This window comes from Eublepharis macularius, chromosome 4 (assembly GCF_028583425.1).
Source record: "Eublepharis macularius isolate TG4126 chromosome 4, MPM_Emac_v1.0, whole genome shotgun sequence".
NCBI classification, from domain to species: Eukaryota; Metazoa; Chordata; class Lepidosauria; order Squamata; family Eublepharidae; genus Eublepharis; species Eublepharis macularius.
In genome coordinates this window covers 152,792,844-152,817,713 of record NC_072793.1, presented here as the reverse complement: position 1 = coordinate 152,817,713, position 24,870 = coordinate 152,792,844, and the positions used below count along the sequence as shown (strand labels likewise).

The following is a 24,870-nucleotide window of genomic DNA, read 5'->3' as shown; positions in this document are numbered from 1 at the left end:
GTACTTCGCATATCCTCTTAGAACTCTTCTTATTCTCCCCCACCCCTTGTTCAGAGCCAGCTTCATTTGCATTTTGAGTGCCTCCAGAGATTCAGTGTTTGCCAATTTCATCTGGATGTCTAGTTTTAACGGGAATCACAAATGCCCTAAGAAACTCCATCTCCATTACTAATGGGTTGAGGACAATTACAGCAGACACTGGAATCCATTTTACCTCAAAATGGCTTACGCTTGGAGCCAGTGGTATGAAAGGCCAGAATCTCTTAAGATGGAGTTCTACTGGCATGGGTGGTTGGATGGTGGCAAAAGCTTCTGTCAGGCAGATTTGGGCAACGCTGATAGCCTGCCTTCCTCTAACCACTAGACCCTAGTCAGTTATCCTTTCTAAAGGGGAGCTATCCAGTGGAATCATTGCCAAACCCAAAGTCCTGTCTGACCCTTCTAGGCATTCCAGTCTATGATGTCTGCGATCACAGGCACACTATCTCCAGGCTGCACTAGCAGTTGTTACCAAACCACACATCTTAAACATACATACATCAGCCAGTCTGACTTTGGAGAAAATAACGTTTTCTAGCCCCAGACATTTTAGCAGGAGCAAAACTTGTCCATTAAAGTTTTTCTATCAAAACAGCTTTGGTTATATCCATTGTTCTCATAATCCTCTGGAGATGTTGGGGATCATGAGACTGCCCAGAGGCCTGCACTTCCTGCTCACTGCCCTGCCCTATTTCCTCCTGCACCTCCAGGTGCTTGATGGGCCACTGGGTGACCAGTACCGCACAATGAAGGAGCTGGTGGAACACAAGGCCCACCATGTGCAGCAGGCACGGCAGAAAGCAGAGCGCTTACGCGATGAGGCCAAGGGACTACTGCGTGATGCTCACGACAAGCTCCGGCGGCTGAGTGGTAAGTGCCTACAGCAAGAGGGAAGGTACAGTAACTAGGGGCCTGCCAAAAATAAATTGGGCTTATGCATTTGGTGCCAAGAAAACTCGTGTTCTGCACTCTGAATAAAGGTTGCAAACTGTACATTGGCAAATATTCAGTCTTCCAAGATTCAGGTTTCCAGAGGGTCCCTGCACACTCCTCAAGGACTGGGTTGGTAAGACTAGAGATAGGATGATCATAAAGGCCGTGAGGGTAGTTGGGAGAAGAACAGGGACCTTTAGAAGGATACTGAAGTCCTTCCCCTGAACAAATGGAAGTCCAGCCTCATCCTTACTGGATTTTGAACTGTTGCCAGACACTGACCATTTCCATTCTGGTCTCTCTACATCATGAAAACTAACTTAAGAGCAGTTTTAACACAAGATGGATTCTCAAAATACCCCATTGCAGTACCTAATATCCCACTTGGGAGGAGGACTTACAAACAGGCAGAATACACCAAGTCCTGGAATATACCAGGGGAGAGCAGAGTCCATTCTCATGGTCACTTGAGGTAGGGGTGATGGTGGAAGGGCGGGCCAGTGAGGGGAGACATGCTGTAGGAGCAGGATTTCATTAGGGGTGCGACATGTGTTCTTAACTTCCAGACTTGACTCTGGAAGCTCCCAGTCTGCTGTCTAGGAACAATATTCAGAGTCCTGAGAACTTTAGAACAGCAGGATTGTAATCAAGCTGCATTGCACCTTTTACCTCCTGATTCCATTTTCTGCTTCACCCCACCCACCTCCTGACTCTGGGATACAAAGGCTCAGGATTTATTCATTCCTCTCTATATCTGAAAAAGGGAGTGTTAACTCTCAAAAGTTTATACCCTGAACGTCTTATTGGTCTCCAAGGTGCTTCTGGATTCAAATCCTGCTGTTCTATTGCAGACTAACACAGCTACCGATCTGAAACTATCTTCCTGAGACCTCTAGTGCTGCATGCCATTTTTCTACCCCTACGTGACAGGAAGAGACCTGCCTTGTCTGGGGGTGGTGCCTTCATATTGCCAGCATTCAGCAAGGCCTGGCCACTGCTGTGAATCTCTGGATAACTGGAGGACTCAGTGAGCCAAGAACTCAGACCTGGCACAGTCTCTAATCAGCCTTCCCCGCTGCTCTCTCAGCAGTTTGTTGGCCAGTAGGGAATGTGGCTGATGGATCATGGAAGGGACACACACAGTTCACTTGCTCTGCAAGAATGTGCCTGCCTACCGGAAGGTTTTTGGCTGGAACCGTGAGGCAAAATTTGGAGCTAGCTCTTCGGATGTTGGATTCAGGAATGAGAATGTTCAACTAGTGATGTCCTCTCACACTCTCTCTCTCTTTCTTTCTCTCTCTGTTCATTCCTCCATCCTCTCCAATCTCCATCTCTATCCAGTGCTGGAAGGAACATATGAAGAAAATGAAAAGCTGTTGGAAGAGAAGGCCGCCCAACTGGATGGGCTGGAGGCCAAGATGAGGGCCATTTTGGGAGACATCAACCAGCAGATCCAGATTTTCAACACATGCCAGTGAAGTTCCTATTTTCTACCACCCCCCTCTAATTTGTGAGACCTGTCCACTGTTTATAACCACGTGCTTGAAGAACTCTTGGCTACCCCTGTCTAGCCCTGCCTAGTGCCTGGAGCACTGTTTCTGTATTCATTCTTTCTCACAGCCTGATTCACATGATACAAAGTCCTTGTGGCCACCAAAAGGACATTAATTCAGATGTGCATTGGAAGAGGTGCAGTTTTGTGCATCCCAGACACTCATGGGCTGAGTTCTGATTGAGGCTGCAGTGTCTGGGTAGAAGTGGCTTCAGCACCTCTCCCCACTGACCTGGCATCCTGAAACAGCCCCAAGCAGCTACTGTTTGTGCTTGTGGGGAAATGTGTAGCCATCATTACGTGTAACTTTCCTGCTGGACCAGCTCTCTGGGGCTTTATCAGGAAGGCTGAAGCACCTTTTACCCATGCACTGTGGTTGTGATCATTACGGGAACCATGTGCACATCTGATTTAAAGTCCCACTGGAAGCCAAAAGGATTCTGTATTGTATGGATTGGGTGCTCAACCTTGCTTTAAATTGGTCCTCACCCTTGTCCCTCTGGGTCCCTGAGCAGCAGAAAGCTTCACCAAGCCTTCCCTGAGAGAATTGCATCCATGATAACATCTTGTATGGGGAGTGCCTGCCCTTGTGACAGCTGTTATATGCCACAGACAGAATCCCATTCCGATTTCTGCCACACTCCTTCTCAATGTTGTAAAACTTTATCAGATAGAAGTTCCAATGTAGAGACATGGTGAACAGCATGAAGCAGATTGTGTGTTTGCTCAAGGGAGGGTTGGATGAGATAGTTACATTGGGACATGAGACATTGCGCATCATGTGCCCCAAGCAAGATAGTTTGCACCTGTATGTGAATAAAGGCTCAGTGGCATTGCTCTCTGTATCATATTACATTGTGTATTTGTCTAGCAAATCTCATCTCACAACTCAGTCAACCCAGAATCTAGACTACATGCGTACCTCTGGTTTACTCTGGGATAGAAGACCTTTTCAGACATCACAGTTGTGTGTACCACAAGCCTACCAACCATGCTTAGATCCTCCCAGTACATGTGGTCACTATGGCTTGGATCCTATGAACTATCTAATGTGTGCAGTAAATAGTGCCTGACACACAATGCGCTTCCTTTTCTGCTAAGACTTTCATTCATATCAGGGCCCATTGAAGACCATTAAAACACAAATGGTAATTTTAGAGAAAAAGGAAGCAAGCTTCATGGCAGAGACTGTCTAACATAGGATTGTGAACGGGGGCAATGCGTGTTTACCATGCATGGATTTTTCAGAGTTTGCATTCACGTGCACAGAGAGCATACATGCATGGTAAATATGCACACTGTTCACACAATGTGGCAACTACATGGGGAAATCATGAGTAACAGGCGCTTCTGATACATATGGTTAGTAGGTTCTCAGTACGTGCAATTGTAACATCTGTAAAGGGTTAAAGTCTAGTTGGATTGGACTTCATCCGAAGCAGACATGTAGCAAAATCGACTAGGTCCGTGGTTCTCAACCTTTTGTATCTTACATCCCACCAGTTGCTCCAGCAAAGAACCTGGGTCCCATCGTAATAGAACAGAGCCCACTTTTTCCAAGGACGTTTATATTATTATATTTATTATTTATGGAACATTTTTAAGTACATTAAAAAATCGGAGACGTATTTGTTGCTATAGCTTTAAAACTCAGACAAAAAGCAATTACACATATGAAGTATTTCATCAACACTTTTCTTCCAAACCACTAATTTGTTTTTGAAAGTTTAGGAGCCCAAATACCTCTGCTTTGCATGCTAGTTTTGAGATCCATTCTATATTATCAATCAGTCTTGCTAGCTTCAATTTCTTTTCAAGCAAGAAATACTTAATTTCTTCTCTCAGCTTGAATGTGTTGGATTGCACCTTGCCGTATGGCAACCATCTCACTTTGGTATGCAACAACAGGGTTATAGCAACATGGCTTGCAAAGTACTTTGACCATTCAGCTGTTCAGTTAATTAGTTTAGTAAGATTTACAGTATTTATGCAATCGTACAATACATCAGACAGTTCAGTAATCATACATTTGCGTGGAAATGCATAACTTGCAAATCAGCAGTTGCAACTCGGCAAAATTTTGCAGTGACCCCAGAGAGGACACCTGTCATTTCAGAAGCATCATTACAAAATTTGTCAGGCCCAATAATTCTTTGAAAAACATTCATCAATAATGTGAAATATCTCTGCATTTGTTTGTGTAGCCATACTGTGAACCTTGAACACATGCTCAAGCACTTTCTCTTCACTGAGATATCAAACAAATCATGTTAAAATTGCACTGTTCAAAATACCTGTTGATTCTTCCATTTGAAGTGCAAACAATGGACGTTTTCAGTTGAGCAATAAGTTGAGCTTCACTATCACCAGGCATGTTTTCAACATGATGCATAGCTTTATCATTTGAGAATGGGATTTAACATTTGCTGGCTTTATCAATCTCTGATAAATTTGCTGCGATGATTAGGACAATGCCGTGACTTAAAACAGTCACCAGGGGGCTGAGAGAGGGGCAGAAACACGGTAGATAATTGCTGACAGGAAGGGTCAAGAAGATGAGGCACATCAAAAACGCTGATAGCAGGGGGAACATGGGATCAGGAGAAACAGCGAGTGTCTAAGGTTATTACTAACATGCCAAAAGGTCACTGATAATACAGTGGCATGTAGGGTCAGCAGAAGGCACATTCCACTTGCAGGTGAACATGTGAGCTGGGGCAGATTTGAATGGGAGAATGCCCCTGGCTCTGCCACCCGAGGGAGGGAGGGAGTGGCAGCCTGCCTGCTGAAACCTCTTTCCAAGCCCCACATGGGACTTGGGTGGGCTGGGAGCCTCCCCTGTGTGGGCCTCATGTGTCCCCTCCCCCACGCTATGCGGGTTTTGGGTGGGCTAGGTGCCATCTCTCCTGGCCACGTGGGCCTCCAGGGGGGCAGGTGCTTCCTCAGGTAGGCAGGACAGGTGCCATTGGCCCACCAGGAGAAGTCCCAGTAGCAATAATGGTCAATCTGCCCGAAGGCAGAAAGAATTCTTAGTAATTGTTATGAAAACTTTCGATCTAACCTGAGTCACCCCAGTGGTACACATACTGCCAGCTGACAGCCACAGCACTAAGCCTTGGCTCCCCAACTGCAAGATATAATCACTGAGGCATGGAGACAGAAAAAGGGGAAACAGAGAGAAGAGCTACAGGAGTGGCAAAGAGGGAGAGTAATGACAGCTGCAGCAGAAGATGCAGAACAGCCACTGAAAGGACTGGCATACTTGCTACTTCCCCGATTCTGGGAACAATGGGGTCTGGGGCAGAAGTGAGATGTTTGGTTCCATGGCTGCAGTCCCCTCCATCTTTATACAAATCAGTAGATTGGTGTTCTTCCCATTACTTCTTGTGCCAATACCCAAAGCAGCAAAACCAGGGGCTTTTTCACACTGCTTACCTTCACTTGCAGCGACCCGGAACATCACGCAAAAACCGCGGAAGATCGCGTTTTCTCGCACGAGATTTGTGCGACATCGTGCAAATCTCGCGTGAGAAGACACGATCTTCTGTGGTTTTTGCAAAATGTTCCAGGTCGCTGCTAGTGAAGGTAAGCAGTGTGAAAAGGACCCAGGTTATCAGCAGGGAAAATATGACTTGGTAATTCAACCAGAAAGGGCAGGGGACCAAAACACCATACCAAAGAGTATTAGATATGCTTCAGTAGCCAGAATGTTGTCACTTAAAAGGGAATGGGAGGGGTAGCCTGCTCAAACCCCTTAGAACTTACTGAATTCTAGGGAGGGAGACCTGGGGGAGGGGACTTCCAAAATTGTTGATCCCCTTTCTGTGATTCTTCTTGGAGCTACAGCTTGTTACTGAACTGTATGAAGAAAAGGGAGGGGGGGGGAGGTCTGCATTTAGAATAATTGATGGGGCACAAATGAACTGCATTACCATCCATGTTCTATGCTCACATCTGAGGCTACGGCTAAGAACTGCTGAGAGCACTACTTGACCTCTTCCTAGCACTGGACAGGCGCTGTGAGCTGCTCATCAAGGAAATGAGCTCGCAGAGTTGAAATGCTCTTGGGAAAGAGGGAAGATTTGGTATCCTGCACTCTTCCCCTAGGAGTCTGGACTGCTAACTTTGAAAATATGTGCTCTCCTGCAGCCTTATAAGCATTCTTTTTCGAATAATGCTATAAAAATTCTCCAAACTTGTCATAATGCTTCTAAAAGTCACATTTCCAAGCAGTAATTCATTCTCTTTTTTCCTTTGACTCCTGAAATGTTTTAGTATCACCATTTATAGTGTGAGATCCCATAATTATCACCAATCAAGGAAGAAGCATAACCATAATAAACCATGTATAAAAATACATTCACAATAACAATATTTTAAGAATTTGTGTTCTTTTCTAGTCTGGTTGCATGTAAGGCAGAGTGTAGGAGCTTATAAGTATTTGCCTTGGATTTAGTATCTATTATCTAGCATAACTATCCTGTAGGTATATAGACCTGGTAATTTCCCATGAAACCAAAGTGATGCTCAAAATTCTTCAACAAATATGCAACAAGAAATGCCAGATGTTCAAGCTGGATTCAGAAAAGGAAGAGGCATTAGAGATCATATTGTAAATTTACGAAGCATACCCGTAAATTTCAGAAGAAAATCAGTCTGTTTTATTGATTACAGCAAAGCTTTTGACTGTGTAGATCATGAAAAGCTATGGATGGTGTTAAAAGAAACGGGTGTGCCACAACATCTGATTATTTTTATGTGCAGCCTCTGGACAAGAGGCTACTGTTAGGACTGTATATGGGGAAACAATGTTTTCCAATTGGCAAAGGGGTCAGAGAAGAATTTATATTATTTCCCTGTCTGTTCAAGCAATATGCAGAACATATCATAAGGAATGCTAAATTAGATTTAGAAGTACGTGGAGTAAAAATTCGTGGGAAGAACACTAACAATTTTATGCAGATGACACCACATTACTGGCAGAAAATAGAGGTAAAGGAGAAAGTGCCAAAGCAGGACTACAGCTGAACATCAAGAAGACAAAAGCAATGACTACCAAGGAATCACACAATTATAAGGTTCATAATGAAGAAATTAAAATGGTTATTCTATTCCTTGGCTTAATCATCAACCAAAAGGGAGACTGCACCCAAGAAATCAGGAGATAGACACTTGGAAAGGCAACCGTGAAGGAACTAGAAATGTGTCACAGGATCAAGGTAATTCATACTACAGCATTTCCCATTACTATGTATGGAGGTGAAAGTCGGTGAAGTAAACTGACAGGAAATTGATTCATTTGAAATGGCGTGCTGGAGGAGCGTTTTACGAGTACTATGAATGGCCAAAAAAACAAATTCTAGATTAAATCAAGCCTGAATTCTCCCTAGAAGCTAAAATGGCAAGACTGAGGCTATCACACTTTGGGCACATCATGAGAAGACAAGATTCGCTAGAAAAGACTACAATGCTAGGAAAAGTGGAAGGCCTAAAACAAGATGGCTTGACTCAATAAAAGAAGCTACATCTTCCAGTTTGCAGGATCTGAGCAAGGCTGTTAATGATAGGACACTCTGGAAGTCTTGCATTCATAGGGTTGCCATGAGTTGGAAGCAACTTGACAGCACATAACACACACACACACACACACACAGACCTGGGGAGCACACAAACAGGCTTGTGGTAAGGCATCACTCCTAGAAGCCTCTTGCACAAGGCAAGTAGGGCAGATTTTTCATACTAGTTGCTATTTCATTACAAAATGGCTACTGTAAAATATTAAGATGGCATGGCTATGCTTACATAGAGGAAGTTATAGAAGCTGAAACACCTTGAGGAAGTGAGTTGTCTCCAGTAACCTCTTCTGGAAAAACATGAAAGCTTTCCCCAACAAATGCTAGAAAAAGGCTTCCATTTACTAAAAGTATGGTTAATTAACAGTAGGAGCAGCTTCCTCTTGCATTTATTTATGCATGAGTATCTATCAATCTATCGATCTATTTGCTTACCCTGGTTTTCTCCTTTAAGCAAATGAAGAAATATCCACAAGAAAGAAAGAAAAACTCTAGTTTGAGAAATTCCTGGTAGAGCTTGGGAGGCAAGCTTTGGAGAAGGAACACATAGGGGATGTGATGCCATAGTTAGGCTTCCCCGTCCCCCAGTTGGGGCAGGGGATCCCAAGGCCCAATGGGTCCTTCTCACTGCTACTAGCTGAGTGGTGGGAGAAAAATAAGGGGGGAAATGGTGGGTGACAGGCAGCATCTCAGTGGGCTGACATGATGTCACTCCCCATGCAGCTGGGGTTAACCATAGAATTTTGCCCAAATGCTTGAGCGTTCCCAGCAATGTGCTGATGTGCAAGTCACATGGGGAATGACAACATCATGTCCCCAGCAACATCACATCACCAGTGAGGCCCCACCCACCTAATGAGTCTCCCTTCAGTGGCCAGCCATCCCTACATAGAGTCTACCCTCTGAAGTGGCCATTTTCTTCCAGGAAATTTGACATCTGTAGTGTGATCAGTTGTAATTTCTTGAGAAGTTCAGGCCCCATCCCCCATCCGGAGACGGGCAACCCTATATTTGAGATAAATGAAAGGAAGGGGAAGGAGGATCAGGGTATCCTTAGAAAAAGTTCAGGGTAGATGTATGGGTCATTATCCTTACATGGCCTATTTATATATTTTCAACAAATGTTTTTCTTTCCTGAGAGTTTATGAGATGAAGGAGTGACTGTGTGCATGAGGCTTGGCACATGTGTGGCAAGTAGGGTTGCCAGTTCCTGTTTGGGGGATTCCTGGAGATTTGGGGGGGGTGGAGCCTGGAGAGGGTGGGGTTTGGGGAGGGACTTCAGCTTGTTATAATGCCATAGAGTCCACCTTCCAAGGTAGCCATTTTCTCCAGGGGAACTTCTCTCTGCCATCTGGAGATCAGTTGTCATTTTGGGAGATCTCCAGCCACCACCTGGAGGCTGGCAACCCTAGCGCAAGATAGAGGCTTGGATACTATGAAGAAGTTCAGTGAGCTCTAGTCTCTGTTATAGACCATACTTTCTCTTTCCTCTCAGACTTGCAGTTGTGCAGGATCAATGGATTACAGTGGGCCCTTGGTCAAACAGAAGTTTTAGTGGAAGAGGACACATGGCCACTCTGTTGCAGAGACTACCTAGCATGCAGGGAAGTTGTCCATAGGATTCAAGCCATAGCAAGTAAACCATACATTGTGCTATGATATTCAATCTGAAGCTTCATTAATTGCAATGGGAAAGATCAACTTTCTTCATCTTATGCAAAATGGAAATTGAGATTCCTTTTCAAGTTGCTGGTTTTACAGACCACAGAGAAAGAAAAAGATGCTCATGAAAATTTAATAGTGGTGAGGGGGTCCTGGGATTTATACAACATCTGCTATCCTCCACTGATGTATTTTCTGTTCTGTCTGATCCACTAGAAAAAATCAAGACAAGTACAGTAATAAATAATTTGAGAAGCTGTTGGAAAACAAGACTGCAATTCCTTGTACAAAATAATGTTTGAATTCTGTGCTTAAGGCTGCAATCCTAAAGACACTTTCCTGGGAGTAAACTCCATTGAATGACATGAGACTTACGTATGAGGAGGCCTGCTTGGGTTTGCTCCTTATGCATGCTGATTCGGTATTAGCTTTTGAGAGCAGTTTGGCAACAATGACTAATTGTTAACAACAATGTATGCCATCAGTTATATCAAGATATATCTGGGGACTAATTGGTTAGTTTACTGTCAATACTATTGCCATAATGCCTGACATGATTGTCACTGAATACGAACCATGTGCCTAGGCAGAGCACTACAGCCTTTCTCCCAGTGCAGTTGCTGTAGTGTTGACATATTGCTGTGGCACAGTGACAGTAATGTTAGCACAGTCAGTGACTAGCGTCTCGTCGTGGTTTCCATGGCAGCAGTGTGGTTGCTATGGCATGAATATGCCTGACAGTTTCATGCCTATTTTGTTTCAGGAATTTAATAATTCAAACAATGTCAGTGCTCTCCTATAGGTGATTTTATATGATTTAGCTCATTCCTCATCACTCATAGATTAGTCTGTTGACTACTACCAGCCCAGGTGAAGGGTGTAATTTCAGAAATGAAGTTCTTTCTGTTTGTTTCTATTGAATGTATGGGATCCACGCGAATCTGGAAGGGGGCAGTTTATATTCGCTACCTGTTCCTTCTTTATTCATGGGTAAGATCATATGCTTGCCAACCTCCCGGTGGGGCCTGAACACTTCTCAAAATTACAATTGAACTCCTGACAGATATCGATTTCTGTGGAGAAAATTGCTGCTTCACAGGGTGGGCTCCAGGGCATCACATCCTTATTGTGCTCCCTCTCCCCCCGCCCAGGCTGCACTCCAAAAATTTCCAGGAATTTCCCAACTTGAAGTTGGCAAGCTAAAAACAGCAACTTTAACAAGGAGTTACGCTCTAACAAAGTATGAGTTACTCCAGATAAATAGTACAAATGAGTTCATTGGAAGCCGTGACTATTTTTTACTCCAGATTAGCAGTGCAATCTTACACCCTTCTAAACGCATTGAAATCAACACACTGTCTAGATCGCACTGCAATTCACATAACATAGATGTGTGTATCAGGGATCTTGGCTGTGTATGATTTACTCTGCATACGTACTTTAGGGGAGGCAGCCGTGCTCGATTTACTCCGAATTAACTCATGCAGGGAACGTAAACGAATACCGCCTTTAATACTTTAAAAACGTAAACGAGATCTGCGCTCTCCGCGTCTACTCCGTTTATATCCCGGTCGCCATTGGTAACCACCCTGTGATGTCACCATAATCCAAGCGACTAAGATCCCTCCGCCTTTCTCTTCGTTCTTTTCCTTCTGTAACCTAATCTAACCCCCTCCGCCGGCATCTCGAGCGCCCTCCTGGTCATGTGATTTCGCGTAACTCCCTCCTCTCGCGCGGGGCCGTTTCTTTTTTTGTCACGTGGCCGCAGACCTGCCGGCTTCCGGAAGTACGTCACGCGCTCGGGCCTGGCTCCCTCTGAGTCCGCCCGCTCGGAACTTCGGTTCGAAACAAAACAAACGCGCGGGGGTGGGAGCCGACGGGGGGAGGGGGCCGGTGAGTGACGGCGGGGCGGGGAGGCCGCAGGCAGCGGGGCGGGCCCGGGGCGGCCGTCGGGGGAGGAACGGTGAGGGGTGGGCGAACGAGGAGGTGGGGCCTGTGGACCCCCAGAGAGGCCCGGGGGGGGGCTACGTTGGGCGGTGCGGGGCAAGCGGCCGAGGGTTGGGCTGCCCCGTCCCCTGGCGTGGGTGTGCAGGGTAGCCCCTGGCCGCTTGCGGTGTGCGTGACCGTCTGGGTTGGAGAAACTGTCACTGTGTATCTGTCTCCTCCCCTAAGCCCTCCCTTGGCTTGGGAACTTCGTGCCTCTTTTACACAAAGGAGCCATAGCGGTTGCCGGAGGTCTGGCGTTGAAGCCCGGTAAAACTCCAATTGCTGCAACGTTGGTTCCTTGCGCGGCGTGCTTGGGCTTTTGTGTACTTCACCTCGGGGCTTGACCGCTTGTGGCAGTCTTCTCTCCTCCTTCCCGTCTCTCTGTGTAGACGGGCAGACAAAGATACCTTGGCATAGACTGCTCTTGTCGAAAGAGTGCCAGGGAATATATTTGCGCTTGAGTTGTGTCATCGGATGAGCCTTTTCTCATGTGCATGGAATAAAGCGTAACAGACTGGCAATGTGACTTTTTTTAGGCCGTTGCTGACATGTGGTTTACTGGAAGAAGAACAGACGGAACAAGGCTGGAGATGTAGCTTCTGCTGTTCCTTCCAAATAAAGGTCTCCAGGAGCGCGGGGGGAGGGGGGGGTAGAGATTATTGTGTCATGTGGGGCAGCCCTAGTGCTGAAAAGGGGGGAGAAATCCTGAAGTGTGGGCAGTCAAGGGCTTGGTTAAGTCAACACTCTGAAAATAGCATAGTGCAACTACTTATGCCATGGCATGAGTTGAACTGAAGGCCAACTTGATGCCCAAAACACATTACAGTTAATTCCGTAGTAACTTAAATGAGGCCACAATCCCTGCTGAAATTTAGTTGCTTATCAGAATTGGAAAACCAATCTGAAAGGGTGCTATGGTAGGAACAGTTATGCCTTCTCAGGTGGTGCACATTTTGTTGCTGCCTGCAGTAAACATAAAGTCTGTTCAGAACAAATTTAGGCACCTGGAAGCAATTAATCATCCTTTGCTTGATATAAACAGTTTTCATCCATTATCCTTAGACCAAATCTGTACAGTGGGCCAGTATTCTAAAACTGCCCTTTGAAGATCTTTGACCGTGGTATGTGTAAACCTGCATGATACCTTTTTGTGGGACATGGTGGATGTTGTTACACATGCCATCTTTTTGAGCAAGTGAATCATATTTCAAAAACTGACCAACTATTCTGATTATGTCAGTGTTGATGAATGAAGCTAGCTTCTTAATGCTTTCTTATCCTTCTTTCTGTCCTTGAAATGGTTGTTTTTGTTGAAATTGTCTTTTGTCATAATGATGAACCTCGATGGTTTCAATTGAATAATTTTTTGAAGCGATTGTACCCTGCCTTTTTGTTTCAGTTCACAGTTGCTTGCAATATCATAAATTAGAATTGGTAATAAAGTGACAATAAAGAAGAGTTGGATTCCCTTAAAATATATCATATTGATTTGTAATGCATTAGTGGCAGGTCTGGAAAACTTTGCACTTCTACTGTTTCCCACCTCTTCTTGCTTTCTAATCTTGTTTTCTGCCCCACCCCACTGGCTTCCTTTTGTGTATTGGTAGACTGCTAGGATATGGGATCTTTGACAACTAAAGACGTCAGGAACTACAATGCCAAGACCACGGCAATACAGCCCAGAAAACCCACAACAACCAACTAAAGACTTGTTGTTTGGAGGCTGGGCAGAATTCCCTATCACATTAATTGGTGTCCTTTTAACAGTAAAAGGAGTGCACGGGAGAGGGGTGCTGAACATTCCCATGCCTAATGGTTTGCTCCAGCTGGAAAGGGAGAAGAATGCCTGCCACAGTAGACTGAATGGAGGAAAAGCAGTTGAGGTGGCTGCTCAGAGTCCCTCTCATGTGTGTTTACTGTTCAGGACCATCCTTATTCCTTCACTTAGAAGAAACAAGTCTAGTCAGTACCCCAGTAAATTAAGAAAATCACAGTGCTGGTGTTCTGATAGATTTGTGTACTGAGCGGTAGGTATGGTATCCACTTCGTGTAGGGATTCTTTCCATTCTTGTTTTATTTCTTTCCTTCCTTTGCACTGTGTGGCTTGCTTAGCTTTCCTGAGTGACCTGGCAGTATTTGCTATGCAGACACCTTCATGGTATACCTTTGTGGTGGAGTGGATTTCTTAGGCTGATCTGTAGAGAGAGCCAGTTTGGTGTGAGAACGAGTTTGGTGTGAGAGCCAGTTTGATGTAGTGGTTAAGAGCAGTGGGACTCTAATCTGGAGAACTGGGTTTGATTCCCCACTCCTCTGCTTGAAGCCAGCTGGATGACCTTGGATCAATCACAGCTCTTCCAGAGCTCTCTCAGCCCCACCCACCTCACAGGGTGATTGTTGTAGGGATAATCCTGCTATATAAAAGGCAAACTGTATTCCAGACAACTCACCTCCTACCCTGGTGCACCTCCAGAGGGTGCTGCCATGGAGGAAAGACAAGACAAGGCAGCCCATCCCTCCAGAGAGCACGCTGTGGTGGGAAGCCCAGGCCGAGATCAGGTGTGGAGCAGGTGGCAATGCCTGCCCCCTGCCTTTACCCAGCTGGGCTCAGGAGCGGAGCAGGTGGCAATGCCTGCCCCCCGGCTTCACCCTGCTGGGATCAGGTGCGGAGCAGGTGACAGTGCCCCCTCCGCCATCATCCAGCTGGGATCAGGAGTAGAGCACGTGACAACCCCCCCCCCCCCCGTGCTCACTCCAGGAGAGATTTTACTACTACTCCCTTTCTTCTGTATCATAGCTGCTTTGTTAGATCCTATTGTTTTGTAGCGTGCCTAGCCCTGAGTCATGGACTCCTTTCTGGGAGTGGTTTGGGCATGTTAAGCACAGCATCCTTTCGCTTGTTGAAGCCAATTGAGTTCCAGGGTGCTTTCTGTAACTTGTCTCAGGGAGAATTCTCTCTGACTTGTGCTGGGTCCATTGGCTATGCAGAGTTGGTCTTGGATGTGATATCCAAGAAATCATCACCAAGACGGGCTCTTCTGAATTCTCAGGCATTCCTGAAATGCTGGAAGATGCATGGTCCATTTAGGGTTAATCCTTGGTTACCAAGTTGTTGAGATGAATCTGTGCAGAAGAGTAAACTGTGTGTGGTGGCCTTCTCTAATTTGGAGACAGAATTGGCCCTGAGCCTGCTGGAAGTGTGGGGAGGGCGGAATAAAAATTGAAAATAAGTAAAATAAAAATAAATGGTTGGTGGCCATTGCCCTCCCTAGGACTTGCTTTCCTGTTGCACCTGATGCATGTCCTAACTGTTATTTGTTACATTTTCTAGTAATACTATACATGCAGAGTAATAATCAGACAGGCTAATGCCCATGAATGTCCACCAGGAGCAGCAGAAGACAGTATAGGGATAACGATGGTGGAAGGAGAAGAGACATTGACTCAGTGCGTTAGAGGTTCAGTTGGCCTTGAAAGAGGTTCAGTTGGCCTTTTGATAAACAGGACTTATTAATGTATGTCCCTGGAAAGTGTTGGAACCTGATCATTCACTTCAGAGACCAAATTTCTTCAGTGAGGCTTTTTATGTTTATTGCCAGTGCGGGCCTTTCTGATCTTTGTCACGTTCAATCAGTGTCTGACTATGGAAAAGTAAAAGAGTGAATTGAGAAAGCCAGCTTGAGAGCTCTTTGGAGCTGAAGTGGCAGACTATAAATCTGAAAAATAAGAAAAGCTTCCCAACTGGCTTCCTGGTTAAGATGCTGGAGAGTGAAATTGACACTTACTTGGCTATTGGGAGCCTCCTGACTGTATACTCATGGATGTTCAGGGGAAGGTACTGGCCAGTCTCTGCTTGGAGTGCAGCAGAAGGTCTGTGTTGCTTATCCTGGCAGACACCAGTGAGCTGGGGTGTCTGATTACCTCTTGAGGGAGCTGCTTTAAGTGTCTTTCAGCAGCACGATGATGAATATTTTAAGGAGTGACTAACCTCTTGAATGCATGGTGCTCGAAAGGGCCAGTAGCTGAAAGGCAGTGCCAGAATGTAGAAAGCACGAAGGACTCTCCGTAACTTCAAGGAAGCTTTATTGGCATCTGCCCCATTAAGGGCTCATATTGATTTCTGAGGGAGTGGCAGCAGCATCCTGCATAGAAACCAACAGCTTTATGCTAAGCTGCTTTGGCTGCACCCAGTAATGGGAAGGATTGAATAACAGCACTTCTGTTCTTCTAGGCAGAGCTGCTCATTTGTTCTGCTAGTCCTTCATCAGGGCTGCTTTCTGGCTGGGCGAGAACTCACTAGTTCAGGCTGCCATTTTGTCCTTGGGCATATCATGCAAGACTGTAAAATTGCACTTCCATTTCAAAATTCTTGTTTTCAGTGCTATTCGTAAATCAATTAAAGCCTGACAGGGCAATTCTATTTCTTCTGATGGAAGTTTATTCTTCCTGACCAGAGCACATCACAACCTTTTTCTTTTGTTAACCTTAGTAAAGCTACCAGCAAAGTTCTTTGCTCCTTTTTCTACTACCACCCTTATGCCTTCCTTTGTTTGCTCCCAGGGCATTTGTTCCTTGCCAGAGGGATTGACCACAAAGAGTCGCCAAGATAGCTGGCCCGGGAAGAAAGCGTCGCACCCCTGACCCAGACTCCGTCACCGACCCCGGCGGGCCGTTTGTCTCATCCAAACGGTTGAAAATGTCCAATAGTGCCAGTGTCCCTGGCCAGAGGAGAACAGCAGCACGGGGAGCTGAGGATGCGACCAATAAGAAGAAGCAAAAGGACCGAGCCAATCAGGAGAGTAAGGAGGGTGAGAGGCCAGTGAGCAGTGACTCAAAGAAAGGTAGGGCTTTAGAAATGGTCATTGTTCTGTGTGTAAATTGGGAGGTGGTGAACTATTTTCACTGGACTGATCGTGTGCAGAGCCAGTACTGAGGCAGGGCTTGGAAAACCTCAGGTCATTTACAAATGTTATGCTGTGCCTACGGCTGGAAAAGTACTTCCAAGTTCCAAGTTAACCTCTAGTGTGAACTTTAGTATGGAATTTACTATGCAGAACCTGTGTACAGTAGGATTTTCATCCTGGAGCTTGTATGCAGTGTTTTTGAACTGAGCTTTTAACAGGGGAGTTGACCTTGAGAGTTCAGCAAGGGAAATTGAGAAGGAGCAAGGAGAGACCCCTCTAGTCTGCATTTTCCTGAGAAAGGACACACAAGCTTCACATCAGTGAGGAGCGTGGTGCACCGCAGTAGCCTTTCTGCCATGGAAATCCACACAGATCCAAGTAGTAAGCACCCTATTTCAGCCCTAAAACACTGTTAAACAACCAAACCAATTATGAAACTAGAAATCCAGCTGGGGAGTGGGGGAACAGCCCCCCTCCTGTGCTGAGAGCTCTTCTGCTGTCCTGGAGATTAAGAGTCTCAAGGCTGGAAGGTACTAGGCTGAGGAGGAGGGGCATGCTCCCTTAGAAGGGACCCCTTCCTCACATGATGGACCAATATCCTCTCATAATGAGGATGTCCCTCTGGGGCAGGTGGGCTTTGGGTAGTGAGTGATTCAGTTGTTAGGAATGTAGAAAGGGGAATCTTAATGACAGGAGTTAACTGTGCATATGGCTGTGACTCTCTTGGCATGTACAGGTTTCCTTGACTCCAAGCATTTGTAGTTCCCTTTGAGTACCCTTTATTCATTCTGGCTCTATATCTGGGCTTCTGAAGCAAATGGGTGCAGTTTTGGAAGTAGCAATGGGTTGAGTCTAACAGTTTTTTCTCCTGGGTGTCATGTCCATAGTGGCAGTTTTCTTTTCTTTTTCTTTTTTTGTAAGAGTAAGTCATGCCAAAGGAGGCTAGATGCAATGGAGGCCAAAGCAATGTTAAGCATTAGTTCCTCCTTTGAAGTGTGTTCTGTTTTAATCTCTTCTAGAGCTCTGTCCCTCTTTAGGCAAGGCAATTGCTTTCCTGGGGATAGGATAGGGAATCTGTGTTTCCTTCCAAAATCAGCAGCCTGCTTTGGCATCTTGACCTTAATGCAAAGCTGCAGTCCAGTGGGATGTTCCCTGCTTTATACTGTTGCCTACACAAATAACTTGCAAATTGTGGGAAACTCTGACATCTTGTAAATGTGTGTCTTTTAGTGCTCCATCTCGTCTGCATTCCCAAAGCCGTCCTTGGAGAAAGGAGCACCTCCAATCTTATCACTATATGTATAGGATGGTGCCATCAGCACATTTCTTTTCCTGGAGTTGACTGACTGTGCATTACTGTCCCAGAGAACTAAATTAAACTTATTTCATGAGATTTGCAGTAGTACAGTTACTACTGGTTCTCGCTCGTGTACATTATGTTAATTGTATTTGATTTTATCTGGTACTGCTCTTAACTCTTGTGGTATGACATGAAACCATGTGCTGCAGCAGTGAAAACCTTCCACTAATTGCTGCAGCATTGATGTATGTATGGGAGGATTGTGACACTGTTAGCTGCATTTAGGTTTTCTAGATAAAGGTTACTTAACAGGAACATTATACTACTAATGTGTTCTGTCAGCAGAGGAGCAGATTAAAGGGACTACAGAGGAACTTTTAGTAATGACTAATTAATTCCTCTGGATGTAAATCTAGTTACTGGACTATTACCACAATTGGATGTGCAGCAAGCTTGAGCCGGGTTTAGCAATTGTTCCATTTTGAAGTATGCAGTTTGCATTGCATTTATTTGTAGCTTGTCCTTCCCTAGAGGAGCATGTAAAGTAGCCCTTGTTTGGATTGCGTGGGAGTCCTTAATTACTTAAACTTTCAGATTGTCGATAGCAGTAGCTATGCTTCTGAGGGGAAAAAAGAAAAAACTCTGGGCACAGCAAACTGTTTTATTGAGCCCACTTCTGTTGGTATCAAAGGGCCAGGGAGGCTTGGTTTGGGAAGGTTAGAGCCGTGTTTCCTAACCAGGATTCCATGGAACCCTGGGGTTCCACAGGGTGTTGCCAGGGGTTCCATGAGGAATTGTGGAATAAACACATAACATTTTTGAAATAACACGAACATTTCCAAATAACCCTTGAATATCATGGTTATTAAGGTTATATAAGTGTACATGCACGTTCTCTCTGTCTATACATGCATATAGATATATATCTCAGCTCTTTACACATAAATTTTCTTGATAATAAATTAGCAGTAATTGAATTGTACTCTTTTTCTGGCCTGTAAACATTTTCATAGGTTGGGGTTCCTTGGGATTTGAAAATTTAATAATAGGGTTTCCTCCATGGAAGAAAGGAAACAATGTTCCCCAACCTTTTTTCCATGGAGGAACCCCAAAATTAATTTTTGAAATTCCGAGGAACTCCTACCTATGAAAACATTTACAAGCCTGAAAAAATTGTTGGTGGGGAGCACAATTCAATTACTGCAAAATTATTGTCAAGAAAATTTATTTGTAAACAGCTGCTATATAAAGTCAGCTCACATAACCTAATAACTGCAGTAATTTGGGGGTTTTTTCATGGTATTTTAAAATTTGTATTTATTCCACAGTTCCTTGTGGGACCCCTGGCAATGTCCTGAGGAAATACTGAGTTAGAGGTTGGAGCCCCAAAGGAGAAAATCTTGAGTGGCTAGCTCTAGATTGTTCGTGCCTCCAAGGATCTTCTTTTTGTTGTTGTTGTTCAGAATTGTTGCATATACTAACAGCGATAACTAGATTGTGCTTAACACAGTGGACAGCACAATGGCCTTCTGAAATTCCACATCTTGAAGAGAAGTTCTGCAAGTTTACTGTGTGTAGAAAAAATAATTCATACTGTGTCAGTAGTACCTGGCATAAACTTTGTTCAGCCTCAGTGCAGAGGCCTGTCTGACTCAAGCTGAGGCAGTAGTTGGGTATTCAATTGCAGATAAGTATATGAAAAAGTAAAAGGACTTATAGACAACTGGGGTTGATAAGAAGTGAAGCCGAGGAGTTGGGACTGAGCTCTTTGTGAACGGCTGAAAGCCTCAGAGTTTGCTGAAAACGGCACTCAGACTGCCAGACTACCTTTGCCTATGTAAGGCAGCATCCACAGCCTAGAAAGCTTGGGATCCTCAAGAAGATAATGCAGTAGAAAGAAAACAGCACTGCTTTTTATTTAGCATTGCAAGCTGGTTGGTAAATGATGTACGGTAAATGTTGTCCTCTGCATTTACTGTGGAAAGTAGGTGGAGATGGTACTCCAAACATAGCTCTGCCTTATCTCTCTAATACTGTTCCCCCTCCATACAGAGACATAATAATACAATTTATAGAAAGGACAGGAATGTCTGTACAAGAGGGAGTAGCTACCCATAAAATCAGACATCCCTAGTACCATTCTGTTCTATCTGGTGACATATCTATTTTGTCTCTCTGAACTCATGATGTTTGAGCAGTTGATTCTACCCCCAAAGAAGAAAATGACACACTTTCCAAGAGATTTCCTTTGTTCCAAAGCATGTCCTTTTAACTGAGGGACACAGACTGTCTGCCTGTGTACACTGTAGCTGTGTGGTGCTGCCAAATGACCAAATGGGAAGCAAAAATTTCTTGACCTGTCAGCCACCTTAAGGAAGATAAGCGGAAGTGGTAACCAGACATGGCACCTGCCATCTGTTGCTGTGGCCTTAGTCACCCCAACATCCCAGTTCTACAAGCTTTGTGTGGCTCGCAGCCTATCTCTCACAGCCTGTCACTGAAGACCATGTGTAGCAATTGATTGTTCTGAAGCAAACCCAGCTGGGGATGTGCTGGTCCAAAAAAATGCAAGATGTGACCCATAGAGGACCTTGGTCCAAGGTTGGGAGCAGACAGGACTTGCATTTGGGATAGCCACTGGAGCAAGAGGACCCTGCGAGAGTTCAGGCAAAGTAGCACACTTTCCCTATGTTTCTTTGATCACCAGAGCCTTTCCCTGACCTGGAGTTGGTAGATTCCAATTGGCAGAGGGACTCTGAGCATGGTAAGTCAGAGAGGTGCATGACCAAGTGGGGTTACAGTACTGAGGTGCAATTTCTGTCCTCACCTCATGTCTGCCTGCTTGTGTAGCTTTTCTTCTTTGAGCATGAGAGTTGCTTCCTGTCTGCCTAACAAACTGTAGAAGTAGTGTAACAGAGAAGCGGGTCGTTGACAGTCACAAAGACTGAGGCACTGTTACTGCGTGAGGTGGAGGGAATATCTTGGACACTTGCCCTTGCTCAGACTAGCCCTGTGCCAGCAGAAGGGAAGAGCTGGTGGTCAGGGATATGGAAGGACTTGCAGTCGTTGCTTCCAAATCATATTTGGGTGTCTTCACGTGGAAGGAGAACAGCCAGCTATCTGTGTCTGCTTCAGGGTTGGGAGTACATGAGTACCCACAGTTTCCCATGTTGCATCCCCTGATGATCCATGTAGTTCAGCCAAAGGCTGCCAGAGGGGTAGGATTCAGGCAGGAAGATTCACAAGTGAGACATGGTGGAGCTATCCATTCTCCTCAAATTAATTAATCTCCAGAATCTGCTATTCAAGAAATGTGATAGTTATGTCTTGCTCCAGAGTGTGCAAAATGCTTCACAAACATCTTCCAGTAATCCTTACAAGAGTCCAGTCACATAGTTGTCAGGATTGGCTGCAGACTGGTTCATGGTTTTCATTTAACCACCACACTGCACCTAAAATGCTGTATCTGAAAATGAGTGTGAGTAGGGGGGGGGGGGTGTGCCATGGATTATAGCTTACTGATAGACCTGTCCTCCATGTATTTTTTCTAATCAGTTTAAAAGCTTGACCTAGCTGCTGGCCTGACTGTTTTTTTTTTTAATGCTAACTTTTAAAATTGTTGTCAACAGTTACAGCATTTTGTGCTTTTATTATGTTTTACTTAATGAAAGCCTCCTTGAGCAGGTTCTCTGGAGAGGTGGCACCGAACTGTTCTAAATAACCATGGCAATGAGTGCTGTACAGCTAAGTTCGTTTCTGCCATTTGTACAAGGAACCCATCCCACTCGTTTCTTGTACTCAGCAATATCATAGTCTGTTGCAAGCGCCTCACTCCAGATTGAAAACCTGGTGGTTCATTTAGTTGCTTTTGTGGTTCTGGATTGCAGAGGAGAAGCAGACTTTGCATTTTCCCTTTTTCCCCCCTAGACCTGCTGCTGGACTGGAAGCAGAATGCTCATGAGGTAATCGTGAAGCTGAACTTGGGCAGTGGGGCCCTGAAGATAGAAGAAGTGGATACGTCTTTCACAGATACCAGCTGTGTGGTCAAGTTACCTGGTGTGTAGTGCAGACTGGCTTTCTCCTGTAGCTCTTAGTTGCTGCCATCAATGGAACAGATTCTGTTTTTTGTTTTTTGTTTTATAGTTGCTTCCTTTGTTTAGTAGGACTCAGAACCAACAACAGAAAAATAGCTATTCCTAAAGCAGAATTCCCAGCAGGGCAAAGTTGGAAAGAGGGAATCAGATGCAGTAGCAAGTTTTGCTAGGTGTGGGCATGTAGAGTTTGGGGCCTCTTAGCCCTGCCATTGCTTGTCCAGTAACCATGAAAGTTAGGCATTTATGAGGAGGCGGATTTGGGATGTTTTGCGGTCAGGTTCTTCAGTTTATAGGTCTCCATGGTGGGTGAAGAGAATGCATGCCAGAGTTAATGTAATAATAAATAATAAAATCACCTTCTTCTAGTGTAATTCCTATCTTGAGGGAGACAGGAAATGAATTCTTCACATGCTTAGAAGAACTGCTGCTGTAGACAGCAGATGGCAGGGGAGAGTGAGTGTGAATCAGGCTAGGCAAAGATCCCTGAAGACTTTTGAAAAGTGCTGCAGGTTTTGTTTAGCCACCTCTTCAGTGTTTACATGCTACAGACCCAAAGTGTATGTTGGCCTGTTATGTTTTGGGAAGTGTGGTTAACTGCAATTGAGAATGAAAAGTTATTTGATCTATTGCTTAATGAGGTTGGAAATAGGACGGAAGATTACCAGACCAGCAAACAACACAGGTGAGGCTATTGGATGAGACAACAAACTCTAGGCATTAGAGTTTTAAATGCTTCTCAAGATGGAGAGGCCCCTGCACTGTTCTATGTTACTTCATGTTGCTTTTTCATTTCACAGTCTAGGAATCTCCCAAAGCAGGTTATAGCATCATTCTCTCTCCGTTTTATCCTCACAGTAATACTGTGAAGTCATGTCGTCTCAGAGTGTATGACAGGCCCAGGAGTCACCGAGCCAGCCTCCGTGGCAGAATGGGGATTTGAATCTGGTTCTCTCAGATCCTAGTCAGACACTCTCGTTTCTGTGCCACACTGAAATTGACCGCTTGTATAGGATACTGGAAGGCCAGATATTAACGTAAAACCTTTTTATCCCACATTCTGTTTAGATGAGCTTTAAAAAACATGTTATGTTTTTGTATTTTTTTTTAAATAAAAACACTCCCCCACCCAGAGTATAGGAAATAGCATGTACTCTGGTGTTAACAATGGCCCCTGTGCTGTGCCACACCAGAGAGGGAAAGTCATGTATCTTCTAAGCCTGTTGTCCTGTAATATGTCCTGTCTCCTCCTCCCCTTCAGATGGCCGTCAGTGGAGCTGCCAGTTTTATGAGGAGATTGAGAGCTCCTGCAGCAAAGTCCAGTACAAAAAGGGCAACATCCTCCATCTGGTGGTGCAGAAAAAGATCCCTTTGCATACCTGGGCTTCACTCTTGGTAAGCTTCCTCCTGCTTTCCCACATGTACAATTCTGTCTTTTGTTCCTGAGCCCTTCCTGGCTCAGTTCATCCCTGTTAATTCTGCTTTCTCACTTTTTTCTCCAGAAGCGCTGCAAAGATGCCTCGAAGGAGCAGGCCAAGAGAACTGTATGTAAGGAGAACGGCAAGGAGAAGCCCCCTTTGTCAGAGGCAGCTTCTGAGGAGCCCCACGCCGATGGTAGTGTGGAGCCATCCCGGGGCAAACGAGAGCCCTCCAACTCCAAGCGAGCCTCTGGGAGGAATGAGCCACCAGAACGGAAGAACCCAGCCAGCCCTGGACTACCAAGTGGCCCTAGTGCCAAAAGGGCTGTGTACGTCAAAGCCACTCTGTCTGAGGAGGAAGGGAACAGCAGCTGCACAGGGAGCTCAGGGCTCAGTGAGGTTATTGGCAATCACAGGAATGGCCAGGGGGGCCAGGGGGATGCCCCGGTGGACCTGAAGGTGAGGAGGAGCATGGGGGAAAGGCGTGTCCACTGTCTTCTGGCCCAGTGCTGGAGGAGATACAGCGACTCATTAAGCCCCGTGCTGCATCCTTAATTCTGCTCCTGCATACTAGGATCTGTGCTTCATTTTCTCCCTGTCTCTCTCTTCATGGCGAAAGAGAGTGGGATGCAGAGATACAGAGCTGTATCCCTTAGAGAGCCTAGTTCTTGGCGTGTCATCCTCCTACTTTGAATACAAGAACTAAGCTTGCAAAATCCAAGGAATACGACTCTCCCACCTCAAGCTCTTGGTTGCCTTCTTGCCAGAAAGGAGTGCAGGCTTGAAATGGCTGAGACACCAGTTGTGAGTGAAAACTTGTTTTGACTCTCCTGGCCCAGCCTCTCTATTTTCTGCACTAAGAGTCATCCTCCCACTTGACAGATTAAGGTCTGTGTAGTATTCTTGTGCTGTGAGGCAGGAACTGTGGTGCAACACTGCTTAAGAAAACTGTCCTAAATCAGGTAGGCCTCCTGACCCAATGCCGTGGAGAGAGTTGGTCGTACCTTATGGTGCAACAGGGCATGGCTTGAGTAGACCTTGTCACTTACTTCTTGCCACCAGCAAGTTCAGGCAGTGATGCTGAATACAAAATTTTCCACTGCTGTATTTCTTAATGGAATTTTCCCTCCTCTTTCTAAAACTGCATTGTTTCATAAAAGGAGTTGGTGGTAACATAGTGTACATTGATGAGCAGTTTCAAAGTTGTAATTAACTTCTTTTCAGATGACTGTTCCCAAGAATTGTGCGTGTGTGTGTATAAAGATAAACACACATGTAATATATGATACATTGTATGTGTAATATGTATAATATTATCTGTGTATATGTGTGTACAAACTACATATATTTGAACAGACAGCTTGAACTAAAAGAGTTTTGGATATTGGGGAAATGATTATGGTATTTACACAGTG

The 24,870-nt window shown here is 45.0% G+C and overlaps 2 protein-coding genes across 14 annotated transcripts in view; both read left to right on the top strand.

Moving 5' to 3' along the window:
- LAMB2 (laminin subunit beta 2) overlaps positions 1–3,367 on the top strand; it is a 48,630-nt gene extending 45,263 nt beyond the window's left edge. Inside the window, exons 32-33 of the mRNA XM_054977382.1 lie at positions 750–909; positions 2,314–3,367. Of these exons, the coding sequence (XP_054833357.1) occupies positions 750–909; positions 2,314–2,450 (297 nt within the window). The 3' untranslated portion in view covers positions 2,451–3,367. The remainder of the gene's footprint in view (positions 1–749; positions 910–2,313) is intronic.
- An 8,157-nt stretch (positions 3,368–11,524) lies between these two features.
- USP19 (ubiquitin specific peptidase 19) overlaps positions 11,525–24,870 on the top strand; it is a 43,473-nt gene continuing 30,127 nt past the window's right edge. For 5 of the 13 annotated variants that reach the window (XM_054975420.1, XM_054975417.1, XM_054975415.1 and 2 more), the window contains exons 1-7: positions 11,558–11,652; positions 12,282–12,366; positions 16,303–16,583; positions 20,654–20,710; positions 21,874–22,002; positions 23,299–23,432; positions 23,540–23,914. In XM_054975420.1, coding sequence (XP_054831395.1) covers positions 16,439–16,583; positions 20,654–20,710; positions 21,874–22,002; positions 23,299–23,432; positions 23,540–23,914 — 840 coding nt within the window. In that variant the 5' untranslated portion in view covers positions 11,558–11,652; positions 12,282–12,366; positions 16,303–16,438. Of the gene's footprint in view, positions 11,653–11,875; positions 12,013–12,050; positions 12,367–16,302; positions 16,584–20,653; positions 20,711–21,873; positions 22,003–23,298; positions 23,433–23,539; positions 23,915–24,870 lie in introns of those variants that run through there. The other 8 variants (XM_054975419.1, XM_054975418.1, XM_054975409.1 and 5 more) reach the window with 7 other exon arrangements.